At 38.9% G+C, this 27,976-nt stretch overlaps 2 protein-coding genes across 6 annotated transcripts in view; both read right to left on the bottom strand.

Annotated features, from left to right (window-relative positions):
• AASDH (aminoadipate-semialdehyde dehydrogenase) overlaps positions 1-13,689 on the bottom strand; it is a 42,114-nt gene extending 28,425 nt beyond the window's left edge. For 3 of the 5 annotated variants that reach the window (XR_003608698.2, XM_028100542.2, XM_028100545.2), the window contains exons 1-5: positions 13,606-13,680; positions 11,061-11,335; positions 9,464-9,584; positions 6,151-6,467; positions 473-665 (exon numbers count right to left, since the gene is read on the bottom strand). Coding sequence is in view for 4 of the 5 variants with exons in the window: in XM_028100542.2 (XP_027956343.1) it covers positions 473-665; positions 6,151-6,467; positions 9,464-9,584; positions 11,061-11,290 (861 nt within the window). In the remaining variant the exon portion in view is untranslated. The other 2 variants (XM_028100543.2, XM_028100544.2) reach the window with 2 other exon arrangements.
• A 7,373-nt stretch (positions 13,690-21,062) lies between these two features.
• Positions 21,063-27,976, bottom strand: part of PPAT (phosphoribosyl pyrophosphate amidotransferase) — a 36,185-nt gene continuing 29,271 nt past the window's right edge. The window contains exons 7-11 of the mRNA XM_028100716.2: positions 27,798-27,949; positions 27,046-27,173; positions 25,726-25,947; positions 24,591-24,711; positions 21,063-23,519 (exon numbers count right to left, since the gene is read on the bottom strand). Of these exons, the coding sequence (XP_027956517.1) occupies positions 23,323-23,519; positions 24,591-24,711; positions 25,726-25,947; positions 27,046-27,173; positions 27,798-27,949 (820 nt within the window). The 3' untranslated portion in view covers positions 21,063-23,322. The remainder of the gene's footprint in view (positions 23,520-24,590; positions 24,712-25,725; positions 25,948-27,045; positions 27,174-27,797; positions 27,950-27,976) is intronic.

The raw sequence follows: 27,976 nt of genomic DNA, 5'->3' as shown, positions 1-27,976 counted from the left end.
AGTATCTTTAACCACTTGCAATGTAGTATCAGTCACATACTTTCAGATAAATATTGCTTAAAATCTTTAAAAATGACAAAGTATTTGTTTCCGTAAGTTAACATATACTGATATAAAAAGTCAGAAAATCTAAATTCCTAACTAATTATCATTTAACTTACTTTAACTTTGTGTTTTCCACTAAAACCTAAGTTTAAGATAATAGAGGCAGTGTATCCCAAAAGATTTGAGTGAAGGTCAACTTCCTCTAGTTATTATTGTACCAAATGGACAGTAAAATAATTTTCTAAATGGAATTAACTTTTTTTTTCATTGTCAGGCAAATTAAGTGATATCATCAGGAGACAACCCATAATAATCTTACTAGATTATCATTAACCTACTGTAAAAACAGGAATATAAAATATTCTCTAAAACTTTAAAAATGTTAAATGATAAAAGACAAAGCATTTCATTTGCCCCTGAAATGTACCTGCAAAATAGTTACTCTGTGATGGGAAAAGAGAACAGCAGCTAATTTTGATGGAAGCACTTTGACAGAAGTTGGTACAATAAGCAGACAGGCACCACTTGATAGAGCAACAAATATTTCCACAACGGAAGGATCAAAGGTCAGAGGTGAAGCCAGAAACAAAACATCTTCCTGTGTGATCTCGAAAAGTACCCTAAGGCAAAGCAGAATGCAGTTATGAGAAATGTCTAACATTTGGTAATCACATATCCTAAAAAATAATGACCATTAAGTTTCTGGATGTTGGCCAGATTTTTTACTCTTTTCTCGTTCATTAACCAATATGGTGCTATTAATTCTAGAACTGTTCTTTATGAATATAAGGATTAAAAGCCATTTAAAGCAATATCTACTTCTTGGGGGCGCCTGGGTGGCTCAGTTGTTAAGCGTCTGCCTTTGGCTCAGGTCATGGTCCCAGGGTCCTGGGATCCAGCCCCGCATCGGGCTCCCTGCTCGGTGGGAAGCCTGCTTCTCCCTCTCCTACTCCCCCTGCTTGTGTTCCCTCTCTCGCTGTCAGATAAATAAATAAAATCTTTAAATAAAAAATAAAAATATCCACTTCTTGCCATGACATATTTTATCATCTGTGATGGTGTTCTGGTATGTAAGTGTGGCTGGATTAAACCACAGTCCCCAGAATTTCCTTTCTAGTATGTTTTCTGTTAGGGTAAAAAGAAAGGACCTTCTCTCTCAAGACGTGGAGGACAGGGCGCCTGGGTGGCCCAGTTAGACTGCCTTCGGCCCAGCTCATGATCCTGGCATCCCTGGATCGAGTCCCGCATCAGGCTCCCTGCTCAGCAGGGAGTCTGCTTCTCCCTCTGACCCTAACCCCTCTCATGTGCTCTCAAATAAATAAATAAAATCTTAAAGGAAAAAAAAAAGACGCGGAGGACAGAGGGAGGCAACTGCCATTTAGTAGAACACACACCTCTGTTATTCCGTCAAACACTAACCTAGGCGCTGCTGTGAAGGGATTTTGTAGACGGAGTCCCTACTCAGCCGACTTTAATCAAAAGGGAGATTATCCTGGGTTAACTCAATTTACTCAACTGGAAGGCCTTTAAAGAGTGTTAGGCCTTCTCTGAAAAAGAGACACAGCATCTGGGTCTACAATTACTCTCCCTTCCCCCTAGGTCTTTCCTGACTTGCCTGTGAACAAACACATGACTGTGGGGTTCCAGTCTGCTCATGATCATCCCTTTCTATTTATACTACAGATTTCAGTCTTGCTTAGCCCCCACAAACATAAGCCAATTCCTTATAGCAAGTCCCTGATATATCCTCCTGGTTCTGCTTTACTGGTAGAAACCTGACTTCTTCTATCCTACTTACTTAATGATGCTTAATAGAGACCTCTGACTCCCTTTTCCTACTATTTGGACTTTTCTCTCAGCAGCTGAACAAAGAGCAGAATATATGTAGTTAGGATATTACAGAGTATTAGATAGGCAGTGGCAGCCTATGGCATGGCTTCATTTTGAACACACAAAACTCACTATCTAAAAAGCAGGGATTACCTTAACTTCAAAATATCTTCAAGTATGGTATTGTGGGGACCCACTCAGAACCCCAGAGTTGATATGAAGATTACTTTGAGCCGAGGACATTTTGGATTTAACAGATGTGGAAAGAAGCCTTCTTAGAGCTTCCCCCATAGGACTACTCATAAAAACTTCTGGGAAATGAAGTTGCCATAAATTCCTTCTTCAGAGTGGCTTTTATTCCCAGGAAGGAAACCAAGTGTGAACCTACTATAAATCCCCTCTGCAGTGACTTTTATGGCCCTGAAAGTAAACCAAAAAGGGATTTTTAACAGGTAAGTAAATTTCATTAAATTCAAGCACAAATAGCAATCAAGAAATTCCTATACTTTAAATAAGCCCGTTGGGGTGCTTGGGTGGCTCAGTCGCTGAGCATCTGCCTTCGGCTCACATCATGATCCCAGAGTCCTGGGATCAAGCCTGCTTCCCCCTTTTCCACTCCCCCTGCTTGTGTTCCCTCTCTTGTGCTGTCAAATAAAAAAATTTTTTAAATAAAAAAATAAATAAATCAGCCCCTTATCCCTCATTGGGCATATACTTGTTCCCACTTTACACATATTTCCTGCCTCTGCTGGCCCAGTGCCTCTCCCACCTCCACTAGATTCCAAATCTGCTCCACTCTCTTCAAGTTCCCTGCATCTCCATCCCACCTCACCTCTCATACTCTTTAACACATGACTTTGCCTTCTGTTGCCTAGGAAGTTACAATCCATCAGCTTCCTCTAACCTTCCTTACCCTTCCATCTCAAAGCATCTTACTCCTTTACAACACTATTTGATTTTTCAAACCAATTCTCTACCATCAGCCTATTAATGTCTCCATCTTTTTTTTTTAAGATTGTATTTAATTTATTTAAGAAAGCGCGCACACGCACAAGTAGGCAGAGTAGCAGGCAAAAGGAGAGGGAGAAGCAGGCTCCCCACTGAGCAGATCCTGGGATCATGACCTGACCAAAGGCAGCCGCTTAACTGACTGAGCCACCCAGGTGCCCCTCCTTTTTTGGTTAAGATTTTATTTGAGAGAGAGCGACAGCGTGCGTGTGTGAGAAAAGGGACAGAGGAAGAAGGAGAAAAAGAATCTCAAGCAGACTCTATACTGACTGGAGAGCCCAATATGGGACTCGATCTCACGACCCTCAGACCACGATCCGAGGGGAAATCAAGAATGGGACACTCAACTGCCTGAGCCACCCAGGCGCCCCAGTCTCCCATCTTAAAGATAAACCTATACCCTCCCAGAATTCTTTCTTTCCCATTAAAACTAGCTCCTAGAAATGAACACTTTATTGTCTCCATTTCCTTATTTCTCATGCCCTTATCCCCAGCCTAATGTAGTCCGTCCTCAGTGTTGGGCACTCGGAAATAAAGTCACTAAAGACCAGATTATCAATTATAAGACTCCTCTCTGCCTCATTTCACTATTCCCTTCTTCTAGACCTGCATTGTCCAGTATGGTAGGCACTAGAAACATGTGCCTATTGAGCACTAAAAACGTGGCTAATCGGGCGCCTGGGTGGCTCAGTTGGTTAAGCAACTGCCTTCAGCTCAGGTCATGATCCTGGAGTCCCGGGATCAAGTCCCACATCGGGCTCCCTGCTTGGCGGGGAGTCTGCTTCTCCCTCTGACCCTCTTCCCTCTCGTGCTATCTCTCATTCTCTAATAAATAAATAAAATCTTAAAAAAATAAAAAAATAAAAACATGGATAATCCATATTGAGATGTGTAAGTGTAAAATACATGCTAGATTTAAGATAAGCATAAAAGAGTGTAAAATACCTAATTTTCATATCGATTACATTATTGATATTTTAGATATACTGAATTAAATACGGTATTGTTAAATTTTATTTTTTTTTTCGGGAGGGGAGAGGGAGAGAGAGAGAGAGGCAGAGGGAGAGAAAGAATCTTAAGTAGGCTCCACACCCAGCACAGAGCCTGACTCGGGGCTCAATCTCATGACCCTGAGATCATGACCTGAGCTGAAACCAAGAGTCAGATGCTTAACTGACTGAGCCACCCAGGCACCCCGCTTATTTTTTTGTATTTTTTTTTAAAGAATTTATTTGACAGAGAGAGACACAGCGAGAGAGGGAACACAAGCAGGGAGAGTGGGAGAGGGAGAAGCAGGCTCCCCGTTGAGCAGGGAGCCCGATGTGGGGCTCGATCCCAGGACCCTGGGACCACGACCCGAGCCGAAGGCAGACGCCCAATGACTGAGCCACCCAGGCGCCCCTTTTTGTACTTTTAAAATGTGGTTGTTAGAAAGTTTTTAATTATATAAGACTTAAAATGACATGAAAATATATTTGTCACAAAGTTTCTATATTTGTTTCCCCTTTTGATTTCCTAAGACTACACTCCTTTGGTTCCCTTCCTCTTCTCTTTCCTTCTTCTCAATCTAAGAATCGACTTCATAGAGATTTCTCATCTCCTGATGAGCAAACCAAATTCTACAATGCTACAGGAATGAACGTAATGAATGCAAATCTTTTTACATCTACTGGATTTAAGTGCAAAATTCTTCAACAAGGCATACCAGGCTCCTGCCCCCTCAGGTCACATGGCTCCTGCCCTCCCACTCCTTCCTCAGCTCTGCCCTGCTACACTCTAGCAAGCCAAACTTCTTTCTCCCATATGTCCGCTGTACCTCTACCAGGAATACACTTCCTCCTTATTAATAATTAAGAAGCAAAGCTTCAACCATCATTTGTTTGCTCCCTGTTTGGCTCCAGGTCTGGATCGGAGAGGTGAAGTCCTAGCCTGCAAAGAACTAAAGTTTAGATATAGCCAAAACAAGAGCCCCAATTACTTATGACTATCAATTTAGGAAGAAGAGTTCTAAAAAACAGGGGCATCTTGGTGGCTCAGTTGGGTAAAGTGTCCAACTCTTGATTTTGGCTCAGGTCACGATCTCAGGGTCATGAGATTGAGCCCCAGGTTGGGCTCCCCACTCAGCGGGGAGTCTGCTTGAGATTCTTTCTCCCTCTGCCCCTCCCCCCTACTCAGTGTACATGCTCTCTCAAATAAATGAATCTTTAGGAAAAAAGTTATAAAGAACAGAGATTAAAATTTTTCCCTTGGGGGTGTCTGGGTGGCTTAGTCGGTTAAGCATCTGCCTTCAGCTCAGCTCATGATCCTAGAGTCCCGGGATAAAGCCCGGTGTCAGGCTCCCTGCTCAGCAGGAAGTCTGCTTCTCCCTCTCCCTCTACTCCTCCCCGCTGCTTGTTCTCTTTCTCTCAAATAATTTAAAAATAAATAAAAATTAAATTTTTCCCTTGGGGTGCCTGGCTAGCTCAGCTGGTAGAACATGCAATGAGTTCAAATGCCACATTGGGGGTAGTTTACTTGTAAAAATGTTTTCGGGGTGCCTGGATGGCTCAGTTGGTTAAGTGTCTGCCTTTGGCTCGGGTCATGATCCCACAGACCTGCGGATCCAGCCCCACATCAGGCTCTCTGCTCAGCGGGGAGCCTGCTTCTCCCTCTCCTACTCCCCCTGCTTGTGCTCTCCCTGTCAAATAAATAAATAAAAATCCTTAAAAAAATGTTTTTCCCCTTTAAAATACAAGTTTTTCTTTTTCATTTAATTTTATGTTAATCACCAAACATTACATTATTAGTTTTTGATGTAGTGTTCCATGATTCATTGTTTTTGTATAACACCCAGTGCTCCATGCAGTACGTGCCCTCCTTAATACCCATCACCAGGCTAACCCATCCCCCCACCCCCCTCCCCTCTAGAACCCTGTTTGTTTCTCAGTCCATAGTCTCTCATGGTTCATCTCCCCCTCCGATTTTCTCCCCTTCATTTTTCCCTTCCTACTATCTTTTCTTTTCAACATATAATATATTATTTGTTTCAGAGGTACAGGTCTGTGATTTGATCAAAAGTCTTACACAATTCACAGCACTCACCATAGCACATACCCTCCCCAATGTCTATCACTCAGCCATCCCATCCCTGCCACACCCCACCACTCCAGCAACCCTCAGTTTGTTTCCTGAAATTAAGAATTCCTCATATCAGTGAGATCATATGATAATGTCTTTCTGATTGACTTTAAAATACAAGTTTTGAAGGATTTGAAGGACAGAACTCACCGAAAATGTTGGATGTTCGGCACTATACATGCATGAGGGACTCTGACAATCTTAGGTATCCCTGTAGTGCCTGATGTATGGAGAACATAGGCCAGGCAATGCTTTAGCCTCACATCCATGTGCTCGTCTGACTTTTCTTCATTGCTGTTCCCAGAATTTGTGCTGTTTGTCACTTTTTCTTTTTCATATTTCTGTTTTCTGTCATTTAGCATCAAGTTCCCTTCAACATTTTTCCAGTGAAGTCTGAAGAGCACTAGGTCATTATGTTCTTTAAGTGTATCATAATTCAATAATATTTCATAGGAAGATTTGAATTTCTGTTACATGGGGAACAAAGTTCACAATTTTAATATGTTAAAAGACGTTTTTTACATAGAAGTAACACAAAGTATTCATTTACTCCTTCAACATGGTTTTGAGTACTTCTATATAACTAGGGATTAAAAAAATACATTAGAAACCTGCAAGAATATGGGCACCTGGGTGGCTCAGTCGTTAAGCATCTGCCTTTGGCTCAGGTCATGATCCCAGAGTCCTGGGATTGAGCCCCGCATCGGGCTCCCCGCTCGGCAGGAAGACTGCTTCCCCCTCTCCCACTCCCCGTTTGTGTTCCCTCTCTTGTTGTCTGTCAAATAATTAAAAAAAAAAAAAAACCTGCAAGAATATAGTGCCGTCTTTATTTTCAATGTCACCTTCAAAATAAAAAGACATAAAAACATACCACTGTAGGGCAACTATGACAATGAATATGCTTGAAATGTTAATGGGAATAGAGGAGACTGAATTTAACTGTCTGGAAGGTCTGAGATTGCTACATATGTAATATTTGGGTTATAAGAAGCTTTTATCCAAATAAAGAGGAGTACTTTATTATGCAGAGTATCTGACCCAAGAAAGCTAATGTTGTGGAGAATGTTAACCATTCCAATAAGTTGAAGAATTGGGGGAGAGGGAGACTATAAGTAGAAGAGGAGATGCTATCCTTAATAACTTTGTATATACTCAATACTAAGGAGTTTACACCTTAACCTTATAAGCAATGAGATCCAACTGAAGGTAGCAAGAGCATAAGCTGGACTTTACTCCATCAAGGATAGACTGTTAAGATTTTTGATAAGTGAGGGTCTTCTAATGAAACTTTTGCAACAATTGGGATATGCATATAAGGCCTGAACTAGTCTACTGCAATAAGAGTGGACAGACAGAGCCTATGAGCAAGTCAATAGGGTTGTGTAACTTTCTGGATACAGAGTGAGCCTAAGAAGATTGCAGAGTTTCTGGCTCAGGTATTTGGTAGATGGAAACAGATTAATACAGATTTACTTAATTTGGATAAAAAGATGTTAAATTCAATTTTTACATGCTAAAAGTGAGGTTCCTTTGAATATACCTTTTTAGGTTGATAAAAAGTAGCTTAATGAAACATAAGTTTTCACATCAAAGAAATTACTATAAAAGACAAATGAAGGAATAAGAGAAATGAGAGAAGGTCACAATGCAAAGACCCTATAGTGTTTTGTTCGTTTGTTGTTGTATATTAGGGGTCAGGTGTGGTGTGACCACCTTCCTGTTTTACATTTGTCAGAACTCATCAAAATATACACATAAAATTGGTGATTTTTATTGTATGTCCAATAAACCTCAAAAACATTTTTAAGATTTCATTTATTTATTTGACAGAGACACACACAGTGAGAGAGGGAACACAAGCAGGGGGAGTGGGAATGGGAGAAGCAGGCTTCCCGCCGAGCAGGGAGCCCGATGCGGGGCTCGATCCCAGGACCCTGAGATCATGATCTGAGCAGAAGGCAGACACTTAACCAACTCAGCCACCCAGGTGCCCCTACTGTCAGCATTATAAAAAACTAAGAACCACTGCTCTAGTGGATGCTGAACATATTATACATGCTCAATAAATATTTGATTGCTCATGTGTTAAAGAGGAACACTTACATCAAAGTCATGGAACAGGAAGCAAGGTACTTTCTAGGGGATTTTCTATGTGCCCAACTCCTTATAAGCAATTAGAAAGAATACCTGATACTGACAATTCTCATATCCAACCACCTATTTTATAAAACTTTCACCAAGGTTAAGAAAAATGAATGTCGGGGTGCCTGGGTGGCTCAGTCAGTTAAGTGTCTGCCTTCGTCTCAAGTCATGATCCCAGGGTCCTGGGATCGAGCCCCACATCGGGCTCCTCACTCAGTGGGGAGTCTGCTTCTCTCTCTCCCTCTGCTGCTCCCCCTGCTTGTGTCCTCTTTCTCTCTGTTGAATAAATAAAAATCTTAAAGAAAAATGTCACATCCATTTTAGTTTTGCTTACATCAGCAAAGAAATAACCAATTTGAGAAGAAAACTTTTGACTAGACACGATTAGGCTTATTTAGAGAATATTAACCCATTATATGTAGTCTATTATACCTCAGTTGTCTCTTTCTAGAGACTTTAATACCCGTGATTCTCTAGGAAGTCCTCCATATATCTCAAGCTCTTGATATTTTTTGTTATATATACAGATAGAGATGCACACACATACAGATACATAGGTGGGATGTATTTAAGTTACCGTCAAATATAAATTGGTTCAGATAGGAAAAGGGTAAAAACAGGCTAAATTACATATATGTTCTATAATGTTCTATTTCTTTGGTAAAAATATTTTACAAATAAAATAATAAAACATGGGATGCATTTTGCTGAACATCTAACACCAAATATTACCCATAAAGCAGTGTTCCTTGGCTAGGTATTTGGTTGGCATTTAAAAAATTAAACTTAGTTTTCCAGAGAAGTCTGGTCTAAGTGCTAATCTTTTTTTCAAAATTTAAGCCTGGTTATAATTTTTTAATGTTGCTAACCACTGTAAATTGAAACATCTTTTATATTTGCGGCAAGTATTATAAAATTTTCCTAGTATAGTAACAACTTTGGATAGAGAAAGGAAATTCAAAACAATGCAGTACCTTATTATACATCTAGAACACACATTCATGCTATAGAGCAGTGTTTCTCAACAGAATGTAGGGGGTAAAGCGTGCCTCCAGGAGACATCTAGCAATTTCTGGAGACAATTTTGGTTGTCACAACTCAGAGGGGAGGGTGCTACTGGCATCCAGGGGTTCAAAACCAGGGATGTTGCTAAAACAACCTATAATATACAGGACACTCCTCACAACAATTACCCAACCCAAAATGTCAACAGTGCTGACACTGAAAAACTGCAGAGTTAGAAAAGGTGGACGTGGACGGACACACATCTTCAACTGAAAAATAAACATAACATAAAAAAACCCAATTTAAATACACTTACATGAATTTGCTGTTTTTCAACAAGAATATAACTTAGATTACATTTTTTCATAAAACGAGTTGATAATGCTGGTGGTGAATCTGGATCGAGAGGAGCATAAGCAGCAGGGACTTGGAGAATTCTAAAGAAACAGTACAGAGTCAGCATAGAAGATCTGTTGAAAATCATCTTTAAGTATTTCTCTATGTACTTTACTGTTGACTATATCAGAAATGCCCAATATTTTTGTTGACACATCTTTGGTTATAGTTTTTATTTTGTCTTTAAGACCGAATATCCGTTATTAAATTTTTATCACTTAATATACAGAAATCCAAGATTTTTTAAAGCTAATGTATTACAGAATATACTCGGTTAACACTACTACTAAAATACCAAACAGGAAGCAGTCTTGTTTCTTCATCTAAGATAACAAGCTAAATATCCACATGTAACTTACTACTATGCAGATTAATACAATCTATACTAAAAATGACATTTCACCAAATCCAGGATACTTAAGGGGGAGGGAAACAACTTTAAAACTGATTTTTAAGTGGCAATAAAGATCCAAAATTAGTTAGTTGTTTTAACTGAAAGTATTTTGAGGTGGGGGACCTGGCTGGCTCAGTTGGTAGAGCATAGGACTCTTGATCTTGGGGTTGTGGGTTGGAGCCCCACTTTGGATGCAAAGATTACTTCAAAATAAAATTTTAAAAAAGCACTTTCAGGTATACTTTGGAGACAATAGATTTTTGTAGGAAATTCTCAAAATTTTGTCAATGATCGGATGAAGTAAAATTTTAACTTTTTTTGCTTTACATTTATACAATTAATCTACTAACACACATCCCATGGGCTGAATATCAACTTTTCTAATTCTTTAGCAGCTCTTATTTACTGCAGAACCCAAGTACAGAAATCACTATATAAGGATAATATTCTAGAACTTAATGAACATTTTGCAAATGATTTTTTGAATTAGTGTCTTCCTCAGTTCATAGCTCAATTTTTATGAACCATCATTCAAAACTCTCATTTATTAATTCATTCACTTACTGAATACCTGAGTACCTAGAACTTCAGTCTCAGGGGAAAAAAAGTTACAATATTTTTGAAATACTTGTTTTCTCTGATATAACAGAATTTATGACTGTTTTCTTTTGGCAGACAAATGAAGCCCTTATATTTTGGAGATATTTAAGTGTTCTATTAGCAAAAACTTTTGGTCTCTCCTAAACTCAGAGTAACTAATTTAAATGATTAAAAATAATCTTGGGGTAGGGGCACCTGGGTGGCTCAGTTGGTTAAGTGTCTGCCTTCAGCTCAGGTCATGATCCCGGGGTCCTGGGAACCAGCCCCAAATCGGGCTCCCTGCTCAGCGGGGAGTCTGCTTCTCCCATTCCCCTTGCTTGTGCTCTGTCAAATAAATCTTTAAGAATTTCATAAATCCTTAAGAATAATAATAATCTTGGGATAAATATGAATTCCTTCAGCCTAAAATCTAACAAGCAATACATAAAAATAAAATAGTAAACAGAATAGTAAGTTACAACAGAGTCTATGTATTAAAGAATTATAGGTTAGAAAACTAAAAATTTAATATTAAAACAATTACCCTAAAATCCAAGAGGGTAAGTTTATCCCAGGATGGCAGTAGAGACCAACTTCCCGAATTCCATGAAAGGTACAGTGTAATTGCAGGAAATTTGATAATTCTGAAGCAGCATTAACCACAGTCTTATAGGTGTAATAAACTGGAGGCTGGTTGTTACACTCATCAAAACATACAGCTATTTTATCTGAATAAACGGAGGCAGCCTGATGCACCAATTCTTGAAGAGTCATTTCACTGAAGTTTCTCTAAACATCATTGGCAGCAGAGAACTCTACCTATATACAGAAATATTATGGGGACAGGGAGTTTTAGGGAAACTAGTAGGATGAGAAAGGGAGAGAGAAACTTCTACATAAATCATTCCTCACAAAAATATATCAAAAACATTAATCTCAGAACCCAGAAATGGTCTGTGGTGAGAACAATGAGGTTGAAAATTAATCTGATACCGATGACCTAATACTGGGTCGGTGCTGGAAGAAAATTTGGGAGAGGAGCGGTATACACAGGGGAGAATGAAACAGGTACATATGTAGTCTCTCTCAACTGCCCCCAATGGGAAAAAACAAAAAGTTAACCAATAAAACTCAATTTAAAGCACTACATGCTTAATTTTTTTCATTTTTCTTTATCGTTCCAGATTAAGTGGTTAAAATCCTGCACAAAAGACTAACGCAAATAAACTGTGCTTTTAGGAACTGAACTTAGGTGACAGCAAAACAAACCTTTGATAGGAAAAAGAAAACAACCTAAATCCACCCAATTTTAGTCCACTATATATAAACTATATTATTTATTATAATACTTCAGAGGTCACATGAAGTCACTTTTATAAATGTTGAATAACCTCTTTATTCTCTTTTTAAACTGCCAATAAACTCATTTAAACTATAGTATTACAACTCAAAGCACTGTATCAATACAGTACTGTCTGGACTTCTCAATAAAAATATAAAGATTTTAAACAGTATTTCATCAAAAAAACTTTAGGGATCATCGAATTAGAAGAAATAACTGCTAGTATTTCCTTGAAAATAAGGGTGATTTTTTTTTCTCTTCTGTGAACTCTTTTCTGTATTTCAAAAGCAGGTAAGATTTACCAAGTAGCCTACTTCAGTTTTTTTTACTTGTGCATACATATTAGAACTGATTTCACTGATTCAAAATAAAATTAACTTTTATCTATATCATTTAATTTATATGAATTAGTAAACAAAATATTCCTAAAGAGAGCAAAATGAACCACCATTGAGACCCATAAGGTTTGAAAATGCCACATTATCTAAATATAAAATTTAAAAACATAACTGTGGTACTTAGTTTTTAATAAGCATTTCTATATTTTCTTTTGTAATGTACAAGATAAAAATTTTAAACTTTTCCTCATACACACAAATGATTATATAAAGACTGTCCATAGCACACATTATGCCAAATGTGTTTTTCACAGGAGGTATAGTCAGTGCAGAAGGATATCTTCTGCTACACTCTCCTGCTAGAGAGACAAATGGCTTACACTATAAGGCATTTTCACAAAAACAGTATACTGTATGTATCCCCCCAAAATGCATTTTAATGCAAAAACAATTATAGCCATTAATTTTCCACATGAAGACATTCTGATTATTATACTCCAAAATACTTGACATCAAAGTGGAAAGTTTATAAAGTTAACTTTAAAAAATACCATTTTTATGACAAATTACAACACTCACCACACATCTATGTAATTCAGATGTTTTTCTACTTTTAACTGCCAGCTTCCCAGTGGTTGCTACAGAGACTTAAGATCTATTGCATAAGGTTTTTATTTTAACAATCAAATACATTCTCTCCAATAAAAAAAATACTTAAAAAAATACTTATTGGACACCAAACATTTCTGAGACCTCACTGGGGTGGGGAGCAAATCTGGTAAGCATATTTTATATGTAATGGAATCATTAAGATATTCGCTACTTCATTTGTAACAGTAGAGGCTATTTATGAAGTTAACAAAGGTCTTAAGAGTGTCAACAAATTCTCGCGCTCCAAGGGTTTCTCTTCCTAGGTTATCAGTTATTTTAAAGACAATTAAATAATCTAGAAACTTTATTTTGCTGTATCCATTGGCTTAATTTACATTATGCAACTACATTTAATAACAATGCACTCGGTAGTTCCCACAACGCTTTTTCATTTGCTCTTCCAAACCATACTAGCAAATAGGTGGAGATTTATTTCCTTCAGAATGAAGGGGCCGAGGGTCTGAGGCTGGGTAACTCTGGAGAGATCACACAGGTCAATTTAGTCTTTGCAGGACACCAACCTGCCGGACGCCACGGACACACATCCCAGGCGAGGCGGTGGCCCTGAGGCTGAACCAATCTGCACAGCCAGCCCGAGGCCTCACCCTACTTCACTTCCCTCACACAAGCCCCTGCTGGATACCGCCTCCTGCGAGACTCAGAAGGCCTGACGATTGCTGCAGAGGCTTTAGCCCATCCGGACCCTCCAAAAGCCCGAACCCAGAACCTCCCCCAAACACATTTAAAAAAACAGTTACCCGCAAGCCGTAAAGCATACCCACCGCACTGGCCGCCGGGATCTGAGAGGCACGGGGTCTCCCGTAATCTTCTGCGTCGCTGCGTTGACGTCAGCTCCAGCGACCGGGGCAGATAGTGTCTTAAAGCCCCGCCCCCGCCCGAAGAGGCTTTCGTCAACTTGGGCAAGACCTGGCAGTGTTTTCGCCTACTACTCTCAACTCAAACACCTGTTGTGGTCACGCTGGATTTTTGGACAGGGTTTGCATAGACTTTGGAGCAGCTTAGAGCTGTGCCCTTTCATACTTAAACTCAGGCGAGATACTTTAATTCGGAGCCCATAAAGTGGAAAGATACTGTCTAGGTTTGATGTGAAAGAAGGTGAAATAGCTGTGAAATGCAATAGTAAGTGGACTTAATCCATCTGACAATTTCTCAGAGTAGAAATGTAGTTTGGAAGATTGTAAGTGCCGTGATGAAGCCTGCAAAAGTGGTCCCTGTCATAATTAGGCTGACATTTTAACTGGAAGAGACAGATTTAAACGATGAGTAAGAAATTTTCAGCTTTCAGTAGGAGCAATAAATAAAATGGGGTGGAGAGTTACCTAAGCTATACGCCTGAATAACAATTGATTTCCAAGTTATTACAGTTGGAGACATGTAAATTATTACAGATGTCAAGGGAAATAATAGTGTTATTTTAAAGCTACTCTGCAATAGCAGAGGAAGTGATCAGGTTTTTAAATGTTTTGCTGTGGGGCGCCTGGGTGGCTCAGTCCTTAAGCGTCTGCCTTCGGCTCAGGTCATGATCCCAGGGTCCTGGGATCAAGACCCACATTGGGCTCCCTGCTCCGCGGGAGGCCTGCTTCTCCCTCTCCCATTCCCCCTGCTTGTGTTCCCTCTCCGTGTCTCTATCAAATAAATCTTTAAAAATAAAATTTTTGCTTAAAGACTGAGAAGACCGCGCAGCATTGACAACTATATATGAAAAGTCACAGGATATCCTCCTGCCCTTAGGGGTCAGTGGCAAGAAACTAGCAGTAATCCAAGCAAGAGATAGCTCCATCTGCTCAGGATAGTTTCACCAGGATATATCACAGGCTACTCAAACGATTTGGGGGGGAGGGTGTGTCCCCCAACGTTTCTGTATTTGAGAATGACACCATCATCCACCCAGCAAAGAAACCTAGATACCACCCCCTTTTTCTTTACCCTCCTATACCAATTAGACCCTATGTCTCCACTCCTCGATCTCAAAGTCAGCTGACTACATCAGAATCACCTATGGTGATGTTAAACACAAATTCCAGATTCCTGAACCTCCATCCCCACAGGTTCTGAATTAGTTTTCTGAGGGGCCTACAATCTGCATTTTTTAAAATGCTCTCATCTTCATTTCTGCTACTGCTACCTTAGTTGAGGTCTTCTTGGTCAGCTTTTCCTGAAAGCCTATTCGCCTCACTTGGCTCTAACTCTAACTTGCTGCTAGAGGAGTGCCCGGGTGGCTCAGTCGTTAGGCGTCTGCCCTCGGCTCAGGTCATGATCCTGGGGTCCTGGGATCTAGCCCCGCATCGGGCTCCCTGCTCAGCGGGAGGACTGCTTCTCCCTCTCCCTCACTTGTGTTCCCTCTCTCGTTGTGTCTGTCAAATTAAATAAAATCTTAAAAAAAATAAATTGCTGCTAGAGTGATGTTGGTTTTATTATAATCTTTCAACTCGGATATTAATGACAGTTTTATTTGTTTTCCCCCTTGTACAATCTACTTTTTCTTCTGTTGGTTTTGGACTCTTTCATATTAGAGGCTTCCTGGGGTGTCTGGTAGTCATGCATTATCTGCACATATTTAAAAGTGGGACATTTAAAACTTGATTGGAAACAGTCTGTGGGACAATTTGTTGAAAATCAAGTTGAGAGAAAAGGGCTGTGGTGTATGTTTCGGGGTGTGTGTCTCAGAATGGAGTATAAAATTTATCACTTAATTCTATTTCAAGTGCCTAATATCCTCCAATATGAAGACATTGTTTTTGTGGGGTTTTTTTTTAAAGATTTTTTTGACAGCGACACAGCAAGAAAGGGAACACAAGCAGGGGGAGTGGGAGAGGGAGGGAGAACCAGGCTTCCCGCTGAGCAAGGAGCCCGATGTGGGGCTTGATCCCAGGACCCTGGGACCAAGACCTGAGTGGAAGGCAGACGCTTAACAACTGATCAACCCAGGCGCCCCAAGACATTGTTTTAGGGGCACCTGGGTGGCTCAGTCGGTTGAGTGTCCAACTCGATCTCAGCTCAGGTCTTGATCTCAGGGTCAAGAGTTTAAACCCCACATTGGGCTCCACGCTGGGTGTGGAGCCCACTTAAAATTAAGAAGAGACACCTGGGTGGCTCAGTCAGTTAAGTCTACCTTCAGCTCAGGTCACGATCCCAGGGTTCTGAGGGCTCCCTGCTGGGTGGGGAGTCTGCTTCGCCCTCTGCCCCTCCCCCACCAGTCATGCACGCTTTCTCAAATAAAATCTTTTAAAAAAGATTTTAAAAATTAAAAAAAAAAAAAAAGACACCTGGGTGGTGCAGTTGGTTAAGTCCAACTCCTAGTTTCAGCCCAGGTCATGATCTCAGGGTCGTCAGATCAAGCTCTCCACCAGTGGACAGTCTGCTTGAGATTCTTTCTCTCTCTGCCCCTCCAGCTCATGCTCTCTCAAATCTTTAAAAAATTAAAAATTTTTTTTTTTTACTTTCTCCTGAACACAGCGGCCTTCAGAATTAGGCTATACAGGGGTGATGGGTAGTGGCATAAGGATAGAACTCATTCCTAAATGAACTTCCAATCCTTTTAGTTACCCTTGTCACCCCTTTCCAGAAGCCAACTTCTGTTTCTTAAGGGGTTCCGTCATATAAATAGGATTTGTTTATTGGCTTTGCTTCCTGCTGGTTTAGAATTTAGCTTTTCCAAATCAGCTGAGCCCTTTGCTTTTGACTCCAGAATCTTTTCCTCTATCCTTGAGAGTTTAGGACTCTTATATCGCTTTACTATCATTTTCAGGGGGTCTTAAGAGTAAACAAATGCAGAAGACTATGTTCAAAACACCATTTTTACCTGGTAACCTGGAGTGATCATTCTAAAACATACACCAGATTAATCATAGCATTCTCCTGCTTAAGACCTCCTTCAGAAAGAAAAAAAAAAAAAAAAGACCTTCAGTGGTCCCTCATTACCTACAGGATGACAGACTCTTTACCAAGGTAAACAAGATGGCTCATTATCTAACCCTATCGGTTACAGTTAACCACTGCTCTCCTACCCTCCACACTCCTCATACCCGGTCCTGGAAGCTCCAGCTATAAGACCCTAGTAAATCTTCTGAGCATTCCAACCTCTTATCAAATTCCCACACCTGTGTTTTGGCAGGGTTTCAGGCTGAAATACCCTTTCTACTCCCCATGTCTGCTCAACGAACATTCATCCCTTATGAAAACACAGCTTAAACATTACCTCCTTGGGACACCTGGGTGGCTCGGTCAGTTAGGCGTCTGCCTTTGGCCCAGGTCATGATCCCAAAGTCCTGGGATCGAGTCCCACATCAGGCTCCTTGCTCTGCGGGGGGCCTGCTTCTCCCTCTGCTTGAGCAATCTCGTGCTGACAAATAAGCAAAATCTTTAAAAAAAAAAAAAGTCACCTCTTTGGTGCCTTTCTTCAAGCCTTGTATTAGAATTTACCCATCCTCCCCCCACCATCCCATGAACCCAACATACTGTTGGGAGGGACACTGCCATGACCCTGAATGTCCTTGCAAATTCTTGCTGGGTATGTCAAAAACACAAGGTATTGATTGCTCTTTATTCAGGTCATTTGTCAGGGTTGTTTGGGGTGATGGGTCTTCAAAGCTGAGGTAATGTCTTTCCTCAAGGAGCAGGTTTGCTTCCATTTACTATAAAATCAAATCCCCCAAACTTAGTATTCCTTTCCTGTCACACAACCCACTGCATGTGCAGACATCCATCTCTGCCTGACTCCATCTTCCCAGTGGGACTTGGGAGCAATGAAGCTCTGGCCACTGCTTTTGCCATGAGTAACAAATTTCTCTTCGACCCAGGAATCTCAGGTCTATTGCCACGAAACAGTAACAGGCTAGCATATTAGCTTTTCAGTAGGGTATAAGCCCACCCCTTTCCCAAACAGTAACTTACACTTCTTACAGAACCTATCAACAGCTGCATTTAACTTCTTATACTAAAGTATCTTGAGAGCAGCTTCATGTCTTATGCACCTGTTTCCCCAACTATCTTTTTACTCTTCTCCCATCCACTACATTAATTCCTGAGAAGTTTCAATGCCTATCCCAGAACCTTGCTGATCCTTTGCATTTATTGATGCATTCTAATTTCACTTCTTTTCACCTAATCCTCCACACCTCATCTCAGTTGCCAATGTTGTTTAAAAATAGAAATGATTTCAAAAACAATTTTGAGTATCCTTGACCCTACCTCCAGTGTGTGGGTTTTCCATCCATCACGCAATCAACTCAGGAACAGCCAGTTGGAAGAAACGCAGAGGACAAGGTATGTGGAAAGGGAGCATGGAGCTACCATGCTCTCCAAACATACCACTCACCCCCGCATCTCCATGTCACCAGCCAGGAAGTTCTCCAGACCCCGCGTCCTTCTGGGTTTTTATAGAGGCTTAATTATGAGGGCACAATTGATTAAATCACTGGCCATTACCTGTTGATTTAACCTGCCCTCTCCCCTCCCTGAAAGTCAAGGAGGTGGGGCTGGAAGTTCAACCCTCTAACCACATGGTCAGTTCCCCTGGAAAAGAGTCCTTATTCTTAGGTGTTTTCAGAAAGTCACCTCATTAACATAAACACAGGTGCGGCTGAAAGGAATCTGTTATGAATATTGACACCTTTATTAGAGGCAAACCAAAAAACACTCAACCATAGAGAACAAACAAATGGTTACCAGAGGGGAGGTGGGTGGGTGAGGGATGGGTTAAATAGTGATGGGGATTAAGAGTACACTTACCTTGACGAGCACTGGGTAACATATGGAACTGTTGAATCACTATATTGTACACTTGAAACTAATATAGCACTGTATGTTGACTACACTGTTATTTAAAAAAAATACCTTTATTGCTCTTATCACTTAGGAAATCTCAAGGACTTTAGGGTATCTGTGCTAGAAATAGGATAAAGACCAAATATATATCTTATTATAAATCATAGTATCATACTACCCTGAAGACAAGGCTAGCTCCCTGTTGTGTGCTTTGCAGCATCACAGTTGGGATAATGGTGTGTTATATGATTTCATCTTAACAGTGCTCAGCTGCCCAGTTGAAGGTGGAGAAAATTAGTGGTTGGGTTCACTCAGGCTTGTTTTGTCAGATGGCTAGGAAAGAATGGAGGGATGAGGAAGCTCCCATTGTTCGTAAGAGGGAGTCTGTTGTATTAAAGTTCTGCAGAGGAACAAAAACACATATAAACATACACATACCACATAAAATATATAAAAGTATATGTTTGAAAGAGAAAGAGATACATGTATTTTAAGAAATTGGCTCACACAGTTGTGAGGACTGTCAAATTTTAAATCTATAGAGCAGGCCAGCAGGCTGGAAACTGTGGCAGGGTTTTGAAAATTCTATCTTCAGGAAACCTCCATCTTTATTCTTAAGACCTGCAACTGACTGGATGAGCCCCACTCACATTATGGAGAGTAATCTGGTTTATTCAAAGTCTACTGATGGGGCACCTGTGTGGCTCAGTCTGTTAAGTGTCCGACTCTTATTTCGGCTCAGGTCATGGAATCGAGCCCCACGTGCACTGAGCCCTGCATCGCATGGGGCTCTATGCTCAGCAGGGAGTCTGCTTGAGAGTCTCCCTCTCCCTCTGCCCCTCCCTCTACTCACGCTCTAAAATCAATTTTTTTTTAAGTCTACTGATTTAAATGTTAATCAAATCTAAAAAATAACTTCACCACATCTAGACTGGTGTTTGAACAAACAACTGAGCACCACAGCCTAGCCAAGTTAACACAAAATTAATCATCCCATTGAAGATATCCATCAGAATGTCAATAGTGAAGCCAAACAATTTTCAATGAAGCAAATTCAAAGGCTGAGGAAGAGTACAGGACCCTTGTGGGCCTCTTTTGTGCAGTCATTTTCCATTTTGTCACAGTGCAAGGAGTTCAGTATTATGGTAGATCTTGAGAACTTCCAAAAAAGTTAAAAGCACTGGTTCCTGCCATCTAACAACTTCTCAGCTACATAAGAAGAAAATTTATGCACACACAAAAGATGAGTTGACATCGCATACTATAGCTTAGTCTAAAATGTCTAAGGGGCATGTGGCTTTTCCTGAGAGGCTTGGATTTTCATTTTGACTTAAACAAGAAGGCAACTTTCCCTAGGAGTTGACGAAGCTCTATTTGAAATCCAAAGAAAGAAGGCATGAGATGTGATGCCCTGGGGCAAGATTGTCAGAGGCAATAACATATATGCATATATTATTTTATTTTTTGTTTAGAGGTGGGACTTGGTATGTTTATTTTTAAAATAGACTATATTTTAGAGCAGTTTTAGTTCACAGCAAAATTGAGCAGAATACAGAGTTCTCACAAACCCCCTGCCCCCACACATGCATAGCCTCCTCCACTATCAACATCCCCCACCAGGACAGTACATTTGTTTCAACTGATAAACCTACATGGACACATCATTATCACCCAAAGTCTATAGTTTACATTAGGGTTTACTATTGGTGATGTACACTATGGGTTGGAAAAAATATATAATGACATGTATCCACCATTATAGTATCACACAGAGTAGTTTCACAGTCCTAAAAATTCTGTGCCCCTCCTATTCATCCCTTCCTCTCCCACAGACCCCTGGCAACCACTGATGTCTCCACAGTTTTGCCTTTTCCAGATTCACACAGTAGGTAGCTTTCACAGATTAGCTTCTTTCAACAGATTGGCTTCTTTCACTCAGTAATATGCATTTAAGTTCCCTCCATGTCTTTCCATGGCCTGATAACTCATTTCTTTTTAGGACTGAATAATATTCTATTCTCTGGATGTATCACAATTTATTGATTTACCTACTTTAATTTGATTTAAAAAAAAATTCCCCTGACCACAAACACATACACATACACATTTTGGAAATCTAAGACACCTCTTCTGTTACACTCCCCATTCCCACTAGTATTTCTGCAGACTTACTACTTACTACTTACAACTTACTACTCTTATAGTGCTTACTTAGCATTACATTTTAAATAACTTTATGTGTCCTTTCTACTCAGCCAGGAGTTTTTTTCTGTTCCTAAGCAATGGCCTATTTATTGCAATGTCTGGATCAGAGAAATAAGATCTGACTAGCTGGTGTGAAGAAGGGAGCCTGGATGTGACTATTCCTGTGCTATTCATCATAATGCACTAACTAAAGGTCACTATTAAAAAAAAACAAACACACATATTTAAACATACTTATTACATGTATTTGTCACCAACGCATCACAATGAAGTCACAAAAAAGTAGGCTTAGTTTAATTCACAACAAGATAGATCCTGTGAAAACACATTTTTCATCTTTGTGATTTTCAATACTCTGCTTATTTTAATTTAAAGCAGTTAAACAACATTTGAGAGTATATGTATAAAACTGTAATTTAATTCAGACTTCAGAAACTTGGGAAATAAAAGGTCATGATGGAGAAACATTAAGAAATTTGTAGAATTACCAAACTCTCACAGTACCTTAATCCTTTATAAAAGCATCTCAGTAAAACAAAATAAAAACAATGGGTGACAAAAACTATGGAAAACACAAAAGTCAAATCAGAGATTTTGGTTTAGTACTTTCCCTGAGTCTCTTGTTTTTAAAAATCAAATGTAACTGAGGCCAATTCAAAATTGACCCACAGGTCTTGCCTCCTCCATGCTGACATGAGGAATACATTTAAGACAAGAGGCTATATACTCAAATGGTCCCAGGGCTTTATTCAAATGCCAATTTGCTTATGTCACTGCCACAAGGTTATGTGACCTGCTGCTGCCTGCTGTGCATGGGCTTAAAGAGCTGTCAAGATTTTATCTTGGCCTGCCATAATATAACATATGAGACTATATACCAAATGAAGACAGAAGATTTCAGTTATTAATAAATATTAAATTTCTAAATGGATTTGGACACTATATACATCAAATTAAGGTAACTTAACACAGAAACAAACACTTTTATGTTTTAAAAAATCTTACATAAACAGGGGTTGGGGGCAGTTCAACTTAATATTTTAAATCTCAGATGTTACAAGAAAACACTTTTAAAAATTGTTCAATCCCAATAGAATAAAGTAGAAAAGTGATAAGGTGATGCTTAGAATTAGATGGGCATGCTAATTCCGAAATAGTTGTCACCTTGATTCTTAAGCAAAATTGGCCCCTACAATGTTTCTACTTGATCACTTAATTGCAACTATGTATATATATTTATACATACATATGTGTATATGTTTGCAAATGATCAAGCAGTTCATTAAAAGAAAATATAATTCATAAGGATAAAAGGGTTGTTAGAATCTAAAAATTTTTTACTTCAAATGTACTAGGTTACTTGCTGGGTTTATACTATAAGGGCACTAAGTAGTATGAATCAAATGTACTTTATAATCAAATGTAGGAAAGCACCTTCCACAGACATGTTTTTAGAATCATTTTTAAGACATCTCAAAGACAGGTGGCAAAGCACTGCTAAACCGTCTCCCTTCATCATAATGAAATCTCAATTTCAGAATAACAGCCAACATTTCAAAAACTAATAATCATGCACTATCTTAAAATTGAGGGGTGAAATGATGGCTCTAACCACCAAAAGTATGACACTTTTTCACATTCCTATTAATTATTTAATCTTGTAATATAAGTACCCCATTGCACAGGCGGGAAAAGTGAGGCACAAAAAGGTATGTATTTGTTGTTCTTGTTTTAAGTTTTGTTACACAGGGAAGCCAAGGTCAAAACCACACTGAGAACTCCAAGAGCCTGACACTTTTGGGATATAATGGATTCAAGGTTTGCATGAAATGTTATATTTAACTCATGTCCTGTTTACATCACACCACCTTAGTCTAACCTCTTGCAAACTCTTTAAAGCATGGACCTGGCAAATGCCACGTACCCCACCTTCTCTGACCAGGTAAAAAAAGGCTAGCTGATGTTTGTGCGTTAAAAAAAAAAGAACAAAAAACAAAAGAAACACCAATGTTGCAGTATTATTTACGATTAGCAAGGTTTCAATCATGAAAATATTCCACAACTGAATTTCAATAACTTTCAAGAAACATTCCACAAAATTCTCTAAGAATCTGTGGGAAGGTATAGTGCCTGACAATCCTCACTAAAACAGAAATTTACCTATTCTTTGCATTATTGTTGCTGATGCGAAATTATATGTATATGATCTCAGAAGTGGTAGCCTCAAAGTACTAAACTACTAAATAAAACTGAAAGGATCATCCAAATTCCTAGATAACACCAAAATATTTATCTAGGATTGTTAAGGAAAGCATAGCACTTTGGTACTCTTTTCAGAACTCTCAAAACTTATAAAGGTAAACATAAGCGTGTGGCATTTTACATCGTTTCAAGGGAGTAACAGTAAATGGATAGGATATTAACCACCACTAAAACTTCTTGACCAACTTTATATCTTGAAAAATCTTATCTGTCCCTACCAGCTACCATTCCAATTCCACAGGGTATTTTCCAGTGAGACAAGCTGTACAATGACCATTCTTTTCAAAGCATTCCAGACCATTCCCATTCTCTTGAATCATAATATCCTGCTTTTCCACTTTCTGTTTTTTAAACTTTATCCCTTCTTGTACAGATGAAACCAGTCCTCCCACTGACAGATATACAACACTGTTTGCTCCTAAAGGAGGAAAGAAAGAAAAAGGAAAAGGACATTACACTTCCTTTAGAAAGGATGAAATGCCTCAAAAAATGACAGTTACAAAGAGAAAAACTCAAGCCAGGATAAAAATTCCTCCTTTAGCTTCTTTAAAAGGGGGAGGGGGAAGGAAGAAATACGCAATAAAACTCTGGGCCTTTATTATTTTTTAAAATACGAAATTGGAATTTAAGGGAGAATATAATTTAAAATAACAGTGGAGGTTTCAAATCTAGAATGGATTCAATAAGTTTCGGGAGTAATTTTCTTGATAATGAAAATAGACTTTGAGGTCAGGAAAATCCGGGTTCAAATATAAGCTCAAGGTCACTTACTTTTCCTAAGTCTATTGTTTCATCTATAAGATAAGGGAAACGTGGCCTAACTGTAGAGTAGCTGCGATATTATTACAATAATATACATATGTTCCTGGCAAAGAGTAAATGTTCACAATAAGATATCAATTGGGTGATACTCAAAATATTTAACTGGTAAGGCACAGGCATGTCAAAAGAAGCACCAGCCATAATCAAGCAGTGTAGAGGTACCAAGGTACACTGGCTAAACATCTGTGTGATAATTAAATACTTTATCTCACCTAATTTGAAAAGCAAATGTTTTATCCAGGATAACCTAGATCTCCAAGTCTGCTGACTTCATTATTAAAGATAACTCTAGAGTAGCTTTTCACTTTTCGATTTGTACCCACATCCAAATTATTCTATTAGAATCTATGGTAAAATTGTTTTTTTCTTGGGATCTGATCTTTGTAAGGCTTTAACTGATATGCCTGCAGTTCCCTCTACCTGGAAAGCCTTGCTTCCTTTCCACCTGATCTCACCTTGGCCTAGGTCTCCAATACAGCACTTACCAGGGTGTCTATATACACCAGGCACTCTCATTGTTCAGAACAGTGTTCAATATTGGCTCAACATGTCATACAACATGTATTTTTAACAAATACTGGACAGTTTTTTTTATTACAAGTGTAAAGACTGACAAGCTTTGGATTTTCTGTTAATAAATAAAGTTTATAGAAATTTTAATACCTACCCAGATATTTTGCAAGATGTTCAAATTCAGGTTTATTGGCAATAAGCTCTTCTTTTGTTGGTATGTTTATTCCCATAAAGCATGGATATCTAATTGGTGGTGAAGCCACTCTAATGTGTACCTTGAAAAGAAATCATTTTCACATATTATTTTGACATGCATTTTAAGAATAATCGTGTAAGGGGCGCCTGGGTGGCTCAGTCAGTTAGGAGTCCAACTCTTGATTTTGGCTCAGGTCATGACCTCAGGGTCATGAGACTGAGCCCCGATTCAGGCTCCATGCTCCCCATGGAGCCTGCTTAAGATTCTCTCTCTCTCTCCCCCTCTGCCCCAACCCCCTCACACACTCACAAACTCTTAAAAAAAATCTGAAAAGATTATCATAATCATAATAACAGTCATAAAAAAGTTGGAAACTCATAATTGCACTTTTTTTTTTTATTCATTTATTTACTTTTTAGAGAGAGAGAGCACACACACAATCATGCAGGGCAGAAGAGGCAGAAGGAGAGGGAGAGATCTCAAGCAGATTCTATGCTGAGCACAGAGCCCAAGGCCGGGCTTGATCTCATGACCCTGGGATCATGACCTGAGTGGAAACCAAGAGTCAGACTCTGAAATGACCGTACCGCCTAGGCGTCCATCATAATTACAATTACCTTTAAAGCTTTGTATAAAGATTGCCACTGCTTTCCATGCCACTTTCTCCTACAAGAAACTTTATTTTTGAATCCATTCAACTATTAGTTGTAAATTACATCTCTTCTGTAATTTTTATTTTTTAAAATCACTTCTGTAATTTGAATTACTGAGATATTTAGAGTTAGAATAAGCTCTGAGGTTTAAAAATATAACCCAATGTGGCAAATTTATTACACTAGGATTTGTTCTGCATCTTCAAAAAGAGAAATACTCTAAAAATTTAAAAAGCACTCTATTTTGTGGTTTTAGTTTTTAAAATTACATACATGTTTTCCAAGTTACTGCACAGTTATTACTAAACCAACTTATATGAAAGATGACAATTTATTATATTGAACTATCCATTTTCATTCACTGTACTAAATTGCAATTTTTTTGCCAGTATCCTGTTGTTAATTATCAGTACTTTAGGATATGTTTTAATATTACTTACCTCTTTTGCACCAGATTCTTTGAGCAATTTGATTATGGGTGAAATGGTATTGCCTCTTACAATTGAATCATCTACAAGAACAATTCTTTTGCCTTTAAAGTTGTCCGACAATACTCCAAATTTTTTTGCAACACCAAGCTGTCTTAACCTCATGTTTGGCTGAATGAAGGTTCTTCCTACATACCGGTTTTTACATAGCACTTCCACATATGGAAGCCCACACTGATAGACAAGAAATAAAAGGACAATGAGCAGCAATAGAGAACCCTAAGTTCCTATTTTCTCTAGGTCATGCTTCCGTTATATGTATACAAACATCTGAAATTGCTATTCTGAACTCTCCAGTAACAGATTACAATTTTCCTTCACTATTTAAATTGTAGGGAAAACAGGCAAAAAAGAAATATCATTCAAAGTAATATACTCAGTGGGAAAACCAATTCATTTTGCCAGGAGTTATAATGCTTTTAAACAAATATTTCTCTGTCCTGGAAGGGAACACTAAGCGTGTGAAGACATGACAACAATAAATCACTGTCAGAAAAATTCACAGCAATTAAAAATTATCAGCAAGAAATGAATTAAAACCAGTATGCAAAGGATATACTTTCTGAGGGGGCAGGCGGGGATTTATCCATCTTTCAAGGTAATACTAACCTAAAATGTATGTATATTATTTCTTTTAAAAACTAATACGCTAAACTTTTCAACCTAGTGAATGCTGAGCCGGACACCCCAGGATCACTATAGTTATATTATCTACCTGGTTATGAAAAATGCAATTAAGCATAGTACTAAAAATATTACATTAAAAAAAAAATGTTTAAGAAAAAAGGGGAGCCTGGGTGGCTCAGTCGATTAAGCGACCAGCCCTTGATCTCAGCTCAGGTCTTGATCTCAGGGTCGTGAATTCGAACCCTTGCACTGGGCTCTGTGCTTGGCGTGGAGCCTGCTTAAAATAATAAATAAATTTAAAAACATTACACAAAATGAACATAAATGGCTTTATTATCACCCATACTAAATAGGGAACAAATATACCAGGGTACTTCAAGAAATAGGTTTTAATAAGTAAATATTACCACTAAATTCTATATATATTCATGATGTTATCTTTTTAAATGAAGAGGATCATTCTGCTAATCTTTGGGTGGACTCCACTAAAATAGGGCCATTGAATGAAAAGGCTGGAAAATAACTCTTGTAAAGGACCCAGCATTTTCTTTCTCCTTACAATGTGTTGGTAAGTTTCTCTTTATATACAAGGATTTCTAATTTCAGTGCTACAAGAGCATTTCACTGCATGTCCAAAGAAAATACCTTTCCTGCATAACCGAGAGCAGCAGGTGTAGCAGATTCCGGAACAGTGCTAACCAAATCTGCATCCACAGGGGCTTCAATTGCGAGCTGCTGACCACAGCGATATCTTACTGTGTAAACCATTTGGTCTGGAAGGTTTGGAAAAGGAAATGGATTTTTACTTAACATGATATTATTATTCTAAGAAAATTAGCTTGTTAGAATGCCATACATGGAGTATAAAAAGTAAAGTAAAATATATAAAACAACTAAAGTGGAAATATATAAACTGGGGAATTCCCTATTCAAAAAAAAACCCTGGCCTTAATATATATCTGAACATCATAATCCTTACTCCTAAAAAGGAAAACAAAATCCAGGAGTCAAATGAAAGGGAAAAATAGTGATCATATGACTTGTAGGTTCAGTCCCATATCCACAACATGTAAGCAATGTGCCTCTGAAGAGCCAGGTAAGCTTTCGAACCAAGAACTGCCACGTTTCAGGGGCGCCTGGCTGGCTCAGTCATTAAGCATCTGACTTCGGCTCAGGTCATGATCCCAAAGTCCTGGGATCGAGCCCCGCATTGGGCTCCCTGCTCAGTAGGAAGCCTGCTTCTCCCTCTCCCACTCCCCCTGCTTGTGTTCCCTTTCTCGCTGTGTCTCTCTCTGTCAAATAAATAAATAAAATCTTTAAAAAAAAAAAAAAGAACTGCCACGTTTCAATGAGATAAATACGACACTTATATAAAAAGTTAGAGATATTTTATTTACCTTCAAATATACTATCTGGTCTTGCAAAATAAACATATTCAAAGATACAAAAAGCCATCGGGTTTCCTTCAGACCTTGGTATAATGTCAAGAGTTTGGACACTACGTTTGGTTATTTCCACGATTTCTCCAGGCAAGACTTCACGGTAATATCTTGGGAAACAATGTTGAAGAAAGAAG

The sequence above is a fragment of the Eumetopias jubatus genome, unplaced genomic scaffold (genome assembly GCF_037043125.1).
Source record: "Eumetopias jubatus isolate StellerSeaLion01/CBP00866 unplaced genomic scaffold, mEumJub1_p1.0 scaffold_2, whole genome shotgun sequence".
NCBI classification, from domain to species: Eukaryota; Metazoa; Chordata; class Mammalia; order Carnivora; family Otariidae; genus Eumetopias; species Eumetopias jubatus.
This window is presented reverse-complemented; position numbering and strand designations above follow the sequence as displayed.